This window comes from Brassica oleracea, chromosome C7 (genome assembly GCF_000695525.1).
Source record: "Brassica oleracea var. oleracea cultivar TO1000 chromosome C7, BOL, whole genome shotgun sequence".
Taxonomy (NCBI): domain Eukaryota; kingdom Viridiplantae; phylum Streptophyta; class Magnoliopsida; order Brassicales; family Brassicaceae; genus Brassica; species Brassica oleracea.
The window spans coordinates 12,032,356-12,041,665 of record NC_027754.1 but is presented as its reverse complement, the minus strand read 5'-3'; the positions used below and the strand labels follow the sequence as shown (position 1 = coordinate 12,041,665).

Genomic DNA, 9,310 nt, shown 5'->3' with positions numbered 1-9,310 from the left:
AGCATCATCAACCTCCTTTTGAGTTCCAATTATGTTCAGGTCATCTACATATACAGCAATGATCACAAAGCCAGATGACGATTTCTTTATAAAAACGCATGGACATATCGCATTATTCACATATCCTTTACTCAAAAGATATTCACTTAAGCGATTGTACCACATGCATCCGGATTGCTTTAATCCGTAAAGTGATCGCTGTAACTTGACTGAACAAATCTCCCTGGATTTTTCTTTTAATGCCCCTGGCATTTTCAATCCCTCAGGGAGTTTCATATATATATCGTTATCAACGATCCATACAAATATGCAGTCACAACGTCCATGAGATGCATCTCAAGATTTTTAGATGCCGTTAGGCTCATCAAAAATCTAAATATAATTGCATCCATTACCGGGGAATACGTTTTCTCAAAATCAATTCCCGGTCTCTGAGAAAATCTTTGGGCAACTAATCAGGTTTTATATCGTGTTACTTTTTTCACGAATACCCACTTATACCCAACAAGATTTACATTCTCAGGCGTTATGACTATCGGTCCAAAGACATTCCGTTTATTTAGAGAGAATAATTCAATTTGAATGGCCTTCTGCCACTCTTCCCAATCATGCCTTTTTAACATTCCAAAACGAACCTTGGATCGGGACTATCACTTTTATGATCGATCTCTTTGGACAGAAAAGGAGAACATTCCATCAACATCTTTTATCTTATAACTTTTCATCAAGGGTGTAGTCGATGGAAATCTCATACTTTTCTGTTCCCTTTTCGTCATCTGGATCATCTTTATTTGGTTCATCTTGACCATTTTCATCTATGCCTTCTTTCAGACATTTTTCAGTATCTGGTTCTTCTGAAACCTTTCAGCCATCTTATAATATCAGGTTCTTTTGGAATCTTACCATTTATGCCTTCTTTCAGACATCTTTCAGTAGCAGGTTCTCTTTGAACTTTTCCACTTATGTCTTCAGACATTTTTCAGTATCAGGTTCTTCAGGAACCTTGTAATTTTTCTCAACCAATTCTTTCGGGGATTTTTATCTCTAGAACCCGCTAGCCTCCCCCTCTTTAACTGAACCCTAGGTTCATTCATTTTGTTACCATTAGTTTGCACTTTAGGAACATCAACTCTTGATGGAACATTTTCAGCGGGTATATCATGTCGTATCTGTGAACACATTTGGTAACTGGTTTGCCAAATTATGCAAATGCACAATTTCTTGAATTTCCAGCTCTCTTTGATTCGCAGGGGGATCAAGGTGTAACAAGGACTATGTACACCAAGTAATCTCATTAGGAATTAGTAGGAATTCTACTAATTCCTCCCCCTAACACTGGAAACCATCCTCATTAAAATGGCAATCGGCAAATCGTGCCGTAAATATATCACCAGTTACCGGTTCAAGATACCTTATATACGACTTGTTCTAACTCTTCCAGAGTTCGATACATTCCCGAGAGCATCTTTAACTCTCCAGGGACTACTAAATATCAAGATGCAACTCATGTCATTTTTGTCCTGCCAGACATATCAATATACTGCATCGATTTTAAATTTTCTTCAATGACCTCGGAACAAGTCGTTTTTCACATCTCAAGGTCATCTTTTCATTTAATTCTCTAGGGAAATATATACCTTGGACTTTTGGTCCAAATCTCTCGTTTTTCTAACGAACTTTATATCGAATTGATGGCCAATTAATTCACTCTACCCTCATACATAGAGGTAGATTCATAGTCCTTATTTATATAGCGTTTTTTTTTTCATTTTATCGTCGACAATCTATTTTCTCTTTGGTTCCATATTTTTATCCGTACTGATATGGTTAATCGAGATCTCTTTATCATCATCAATGATTTACCCAGGTACCTGACTATTATATTAACCATATCAACGGTCTCATCATGAGATTCATCCTCTATTCATATATTTGCTCCTTTTCGAGGACTCTTTGGAACCAAAGTGGTCTATCACGTCTCTAGCGTGCCATAGACTCATATATCGTCCATTTAGGACACTATTTTCTTATTGGAGCATTTTCAGCTAGAATATGAGATTTCATTATTTCATCAAAATGTCTGGCAGGCATTTTGTAAATGGATTATTTTATTTTTCATTGTAATCCATTTCACATATCTCATTCCATCAGCTTATCATATGCTTCGAGCAAACTTGCGATCATATTTCTAATTATCCATATACTTTATCCCTCTGGATTGTATATATCTTTATTACATGCACAACTGCATTACACCCGATCATGGGGATCATCTTACTGCATGTCTTTTTATCATAATCTCTTCTAGAGCCAATAATATGTTTATATTACTAGATACTATACTTATTTAATTTGAAAGAGGAAAGATATTTGTTACCTTTAGTAGTCATGACGATGACCCAATACCTGTCAGGTATATTTTTCTCCATCCTGAATCTCAAAATCTTATTCAGGAAAATAATTCTCATATCACATCGATATTTCATTTTCATTTTCTGGACCAACCAGAAAATCTGAATCATCAAGATGAGTATTTAATCTATGAAAGATGATTCGGGCTCATAAGAGACGAAGTTTAATATACTTTCTTTCTCTTTTTCTTTTTGATTCTCGATATAGATCGGCTAAATATTTGGCGTACGACAACTACGTACTCAATTTTCTTTCTGGCCGTATCTATAGCAAACCTTTTCTGTTTGCCTTTTATCACCCGACCACTTTCATTTTTCGTGGAAGTTTCATTATTCTCATAGGGATGAAATCTTCTTCCTCGTTCTCTTCCACGACCATGATAGCGGTTTCAACCGCATCCACACCCTTGTCATTTTCAAGAAAGACCGATTTGATGGTTTAGTATCATGAGTTTCTTTTCTTTTCAATTCTCACGGAGGATTTACATCAACTCCAACAATTTGGTAAATCCTTTCTTTCAAGGATTTAATTATTCAAAGATCTTCTAGATCTTTCTCATGATACACCTCATCTTATAAGCCATCATTAAAGTGGTGTAAATTATCATGGCTTTATCTTTTTCTCATCCGATATAGTTTCAACTTATCGATGATTTCTCAAAGCTCATTTTTTTTCAGGCGCATCTTTGCACCCACTGCCCAGGTCATATAACTATTTTCCGTAATATCAAGGGCATTTATTTTGAGCTTTGTCAAATTTGATATGATAACCGAATTCATAGAATAATAATATATAGACGGAAATTGAAATGCAGAAACTAAATGCATAAATTTAAATTGCAGAATTTTAAAGAACATAAATAAAATTGGAGGCTTAGCCTACCACATGATCCGAGAAGTCTTAGACTACCATATTGATCATTTTTCAAAGTCTGAGGAGACATGGTCTACCATTTTTACTTTTACTTATTTCAAGGTCCGGAGAGACTTAGTCTGCCATTTTTGATCTTTATTTTTATTTTTTCATTCAAGGAGGCAACGCCTACCACGTGTTTCTCTGATCGTGAAGGCATAGCCTACCATAACGATCAGTCGGGGAAGGCAACGCCTATCATCCCGAAAATAAACGGAGAAGACCTAGCCTCTCACTCCGGAACAATAATAAAATTTAAATAAATTAAATATATTGAAACACATAAATTTAAACATTACCTCGACTGGTTTAAGAACTTTCGAATTGATAAACCTCAGTTGGCCAGAGCTTCGTGCTGATAACGTGTTGTAAATAAAGGTGAAGAGGTAAATGTATATATATTTATACTGAAGAAAATATACGATGGAGAGAGAGATGATTATATTTGTTTGTATTATAAAGTAACGAAAGAGATTCATAAGAGAGAGAGCTTTTCATTCATCTATCTTCTTTTATTTATTACGCAAGTGATTTCTCCTATATATAGGAGTTATGAGTCGGTCAAAATACAGATATTTGTACGATAAATAATAAAATAATGATGGACAGATATACATTGTCCACAAAAGGACAAACGTAAATGGATAGTCATTATCCAATTTTGTTATTATCTTCAACAACATTCAGTTTTTCTTGGGGTGTTTTTGGTTAAAATAATTATTATTTTGGAATTGTAAATTGATATTTTGGTCATTTTAAATTTAAATAACTAATGTTTTTAGTCGGAATTGTCTGACTACCATAAAGGCAGGGTCATGCTCCGTGGATGCGGATCGTTCCCTCCTCTTTCCTCAATTTTCAGCGCCAACGTCAAAGTTTTGGCGGCCGATCAAAAATATTTCGAAATTTTTGAAGATTTTAACCTCCAAAATTAAAAGAATTCTAAACATTTCATTACGAGAGAAGAAGAAGAAGAAGAAAGATACCTCCTGCCCCCAGATCTTTATCTTCCTCTCTCTCTCTCTCTCCATCTTTGCTTGATTTGATTTACTTCAGTCTAATTAGGAACCTAAAAAAAAAATTCAGAGAAGAAGTCGAATCTCAGGTACTTTTTGGCTGCGGTTTCTGCTATCTCTCATCTCAATCCTATTCAGGGTAAAAAAATTAGGGCTCTCTAAAGCTTAGTGGGCGAATAATGGTGAGGATCCAGAAAGTAGAATCGTTTTACGCCAAGCTTCGCGAATCGGCGACTTGCTCGTCTTCCCAGAACCCTCTCCTCATATTCCCTTCATCATCCGACGTCGATTCCATTTGCGCCCTCAAGGTCATAACTCACATCCTCGAATCCGATTCGGTTCACTACTCGTGTTTCCCTGTCTCCTCGTTTCTCGAGATCCACAAGTACGCTGGTCCTGGCCTCTGCTCTTCCTCGGCGAGTCCCGTCACCATACTGTTGATTAACTGGGGCTGCCACCGTGATCTGAAGCTTGTGCTGAAGCTAGGTCCCGCGGCTCGTGTCTTTGTGGTGGATAGTCACCGGCCTATTCATTTGCATAATCTTAGCGATGAGAATCAGCAGGTTGTTGTTCTCCACACTGATGATGATGAGAGGCAAGCGGATCTCGCCTACGATTTCGATGTCTTGAAATTGGCCAACGAGAGCTTTCAGATTCATCAAGAAAGCGGTGATGAATCTGATGGCGAAGAAGACGAAATTGATGACGAAGAGAGTGATGATGATAGGCCAAGTAAGAGGAGGAAAATGGGTGACGGTGTGAAGCTTTTCAAGAAGCTGAAGAGGGATTATTACAAGATGGGGACTTTCCACGGGAAGCCATCTGGTTGCTTGTTGTTTGAGCTGTCTCACTTGTTGAGGAAGAACACTAACGAGTTGCTCTGGCTCGCTTGTGTTTCCTTGACTGATCAGTTTGTTCACGAGAGGTTGACCGACGAAAGATACCAAGCTGCGGTTATGGAGCTTGAGCAGCACATCAATAGCTCCGGGAACATAGACAAGATCACTTCCGTTACTCTCAAGGACGGAACCAAGGTCCGAGCGCCTGACTGTTCGAGAATCTCTTACGAAGAAGAGCCTAGGCTTATGCTGCTGAGAGAGTGGAATCTGTTTGACTCCATGCTTTGTTCCTCGTACATCGCTACTAAACTCAAGACGTGGAGTGATAACGGGATCAAGAAACTTAAGCTTCTTCTAGCGCGTATGGGATTTGCGCTTATCGAGTGCCAGCAGAAGTTTCCCTACATGAACAACGAGGTGAAGAGGAAGATGAAGCAAGAGTTTGATCGTTTTTTGCCAGAGTATGGGCTTAATGATTTCTACTACAGGAGTTTCTTGCGCCTTCATGGATACAGCTCAAGGGTCTCTGCTGCTGATGTTGTCTATGGTATTACAGCGCTTCTTGAATCGTTTCTCGGTTCAGGTGGCTCCTCTGCTTCTAAACAGTTTGGAGAAGCTTATGACGCTTTGTCATTGAACAATCTGGATAAACTTCGTTCTGGTATGCAACAAGCAATCAAGGTTCAGAGAGCAATTCTCAGACAAGGAAGTGCAGCAATCACCAAAACCGGATGCATCCGAAGTGGAAGGAAGTTCAGATGGGTGAAGGTTGAGGATTCCATTGATGCTAAGTATTTGGGATATCCTCAGGCCTTGACAAAGTTCTGTTACTTTCTAATGGATGCTCTGAGAGAGAAAGGAGCTAGGATGAAGCCAATGCTATGTGCCTGCGCATCTCAACAACCAGGGAAGATACTTGTGGTTGGAGTTTGTGGGAAGCCAAGGCTTGGTGCAGTAAGAGGGAATGCGTTTGGTAATGCTTTCAGAAAAGCAGCTCAAGAGAGTAGAGCTGATTACTTTCACGAGCTTTTCGAGTCCTCATGGATCGTCTTGGATGCTTCTGCTGTTAACTCTTTCATGATTAGATTAACTGAAAAGCTTTGACATAGAGTTCTCAAAGGTATCTTTTTGTTATTCTACTCGATTGTGTTTTTTCATTTTCTAGTTTTCAGTTCTTTTTTTATCTCACATTGTTTGGAATTTTACAAGCCTTTGTAATAGGCAAGAATCCGTTATCAATCATGTAACTTGTTTAATCAAATAACAATAGAGCATTATGTCAAAGTAACTCCTTTTATTATAAGAACATATGAAAAGCAATCTTTTTTTGTTTAAGTTTTCGATAAGATACACGCAGAGACACAAGACAAGACCGGAAGAGACTAAGATGAAATGGGTTTGTTGGCTTAAATCATCAAGATTTGTACAGAAACAAGAACGAAAACTCATAAATTCCACAAAGACTACTCCAATAATTCCAGTTCTCTAGTCTAACCCAAATTTATATTGAAAAAAATGAGACCTGACTAGACTCGTGAAGTATCAGCGACACAGATAGAGGAAACTTAAGAACGAAATGGCTTAGAGATTGGAGGGCTTCTTTCTCCACAGGGTTGTCCCGCGGTTGATCTCCTGACCGTCTCCAGACAGCCTTAAGAGATGTAAGAACTGGCTATCGTTTTGCCCCTGTGCGCCTGATGATGCAGAGCCATTGGTCCCACCAATCTCTGAGGTGGTAGTGGTGAGTGAATCCACCACATCGTCTTGTTGACATTCTCTTCTGTAATCCAGAGTTATGACCTGAAGTTCGTGCGTGTCTACAATCTCTTGAGGTATGCTCTGTCATAACCAAGAAACAAGATCATATGATTACTCCAGTAAAAAAAATAAAATTATCGAGCTTTTATAGTAAAAATAATCTGGTGATTACCTCAAGAACCCATCCAATATAGGTGACATTATTGACATGCTGGTTCATGTCGAGATCAGCTCGTCTAGGCTGCAAGAAATATTATAATAAAAGTCTTAGAGGAATGCTTAAGGCTAAAGATAGAGAAACAAAGAGTCCTACGATTCTGTTTTTTTTTTTTTACCTTAAGCCCAATCATCGAATACTGAGCTGGATCTTCGAGTTTCGGAATTTTCTTCAAGCTTCTGTTATTCTCCTCAGGAAATGCTAGTCTACATGAAATAGATAAGTCAGCATTCACGATATAATTGACCAGCAAGCATTTCCCTGGAAATCAAGTGTTGCGTTACCTGAGTTCTTTAGGACAGAAGACCAAGTACTCGTCCCGAACATCATCAGAAACTTTCTGAAGCCGTCGTGTGTCTTGGTTCATCATCACCCACTTGCTGAAACATACATCAAACAACAAATCAGGACAGCACCATAAAATACGGAACATTAAGGTCCCAAACCAATCCAGGAAGCTAAAAAAATGATGAAAAGGAAACCTTGTAGCACGGCCAGTGACTTCACCGGTAGCAACATCCTTAAGAATCCAATCACGCCTAGTCCCGATCCTTCCTTCACTCTGACACCATGTCTCTATCTCAACCACATCACCCCTGTAAACCGAAAGATTCCTCGTTAGTTGTCATCAAAACAGAGACACATCTAGATAGATAGACAGATGAAGCAGAAACCAATACCAAGCAGGGTACTTGTAGATCTCAATGTGCATTCTGGCAGTGACCCAAATGAGATGCAATTTCCTCATGGTAGGTGTTGTCGCAAACCCATCAGTCGAGAATCCTACGCTCTGAGCATGATTACATCCCACCTCCTATATACACATCAATCAACCAACAAAGTTCTTGTCTTTCACAATTGACCAATCAAGATTCATAATTACAAAGATTGATACTTTTTTCCATTCATATAACGAATTGATAATATTTAGAAAAAGGAAAAAAAATACGACATGTGCGTGACATTCGAGAAGACCAAACCAATCATCCAATCAAAGAAAATTAAAAAAAAAACACGACATAATATAATCTGACCTGCAAAAGATTAGCGACGGTTTCGACAGTGGCGGTTTTGTTACTTCCAACTTCGTAGGATCTGACGATGAATTTCTCCTTATACGACAAACCATCCTCCGTCAAGCTACCCAATCTGAGCTGATCCGCGAGTGTGCCCAAACCTTGTTCTGCTCGAATCACACTTCCTTGATCAGCAGATACGGTCGCTCGCAAAGGATCGAGAACCGGTTTCCTCAGATGAGAGCACGACACGGAGGAGACGGTTCTCCGATGTGCCGGATCCGGTTGATGAGAATGCGAGAAGAGGGTCTGTAACTTATCAGTCGCATTACACGAGAGCTTCAACATCTTTTCGGGATCGAAGAAGAAAATGTGGGAGACGAGAAGCTTCTTCGGTTTTTAACTTTAATAATAAAGGTTTGAATCTGTAGTAAGTGTTCTCTCCGATGGGTCCGAGGTGAACAAGGAAGGCAAACCAATAACGAAGACTTTTTTAGTTTGCCACTTGGTTGTGTCTGAATTTACGCTTTTGCCATCGTTGGCCAATTGTCAAAGGCGAGATGAGGAAAAAGCCTGGCTCAGTGGCTTCTGTCTGTGTTGTCTCCCTCTCTGTTTGTTTGTAAATGTAGCAAGCACGTGTCTTTCACTCTGTTCTCTCGGTTTAATCACGTGACTTGATTTTGCAATTTTATTTGTTGTTGTTTTCTTTTTCTCAGATTTGATTTTTCTTTTTCTCAGATTTGATTTGTTGCATTGTTGAAGACCTTTTCTTCTTCACATGTATTGTTGAGATTTTTCATATATTCTCTCTTACGCATCACGAAATAGTATATTCAAATTTATTGTCTACCTTCTGAACCACTACCACACCAACTGTGTCGGACGATACAACCAACATCACACAATTTTTATAATAATAATAATAATCAGTATTGCATTTCATGTATGTATATAAATAGTTGCGGATTTTTTTGTTTTGAACAAAAAAAGAAGATCAGAAGCAAAGACAAAAAAATTGGTTTATTATTCTCACTGATGTGGATAGTCCACATATTATCATGTCGTTTATGGTTTTCTTACAGCGAGGGTTTCTCCAAATCAAAATTGCATTTACAAGCTATCGGATCTGAGATTAGAAAA

The 9,310-nt window shown here is 38.5% G+C and overlaps 2 protein-coding genes across 2 annotated transcripts; one reads left to right on the top strand and one right to left on the bottom strand.

The window, feature by feature from the left end:
• Positions 1 to 4,124: 4,124 nt before the first annotated feature.
• Positions 4,125 to 6,611, top strand: LOC106306552 (cell division control protein 45 homolog). The gene has a single exon (XM_013743213.1). The coding sequence runs from the start codon at positions 4,520 to 4,522 to the stop codon at positions 6,281 to 6,283; it is 1,764 nt and encodes a 587-aa protein (XP_013598667.1). The 5' UTR covers positions 4,125 to 4,519; the 3' UTR covers positions 6,284 to 6,611.
• LOC106306553 (oleoyl-acyl carrier protein thioesterase 1, chloroplastic) lies at positions 6,563 to 8,518 on the bottom strand. Its single transcript, XM_013743214.1, has 7 exons — positions 8,189 to 8,518; positions 7,835 to 7,968; positions 7,637 to 7,750; positions 7,439 to 7,534; positions 7,273 to 7,360; positions 7,110 to 7,178; positions 6,563 to 7,018 (listed from the first exon to the last, which is right to left on the bottom strand). The coding sequence occupies exons 1-7, from the start codon at positions 8,516 to 8,518 to the stop codon at positions 6,761 to 6,763; spliced, it is 1,089 nt and encodes a 362-aa protein (XP_013598668.1). The 3' UTR covers positions 6,563 to 6,760.
• Positions 8,519 to 9,310: the final 792 nt, after the last annotated feature.

What these genes read in the sequence shown, in the direction of transcription:
- LOC106306552 (XM_013743213.1), top strand. Translation starts at nt 4,520, where the DNA reads ATGGTGAGGATCCAGAAAGTAGAATCGTTTTACGCCAAGCTTCGCGAA.
- LOC106306553 (XM_013743214.1), bottom strand. Translation starts at nt 8,518, where the DNA reads ATGTTGAAGCTCTCGTGTAATGCGACTGATAAGTTACAGACCCTCTTC. An exon ending in ATCTACAAGTACCCTGCTTG is followed by an intron (nt 7,751 to 7,834) that starts GTATTGGTTTCT and finishes TTCGGTTTACAG; the next exon opens with GGGTGATGTGGTTGAGATAG. An exon ending in ATATTGGATGGGTTCTTGAG is followed by an intron (nt 7,019 to 7,109) that starts GTAATCACCAGA and finishes TGGTTATGACAG; the next exon opens with AGCATACCTCAAGAGATTGT.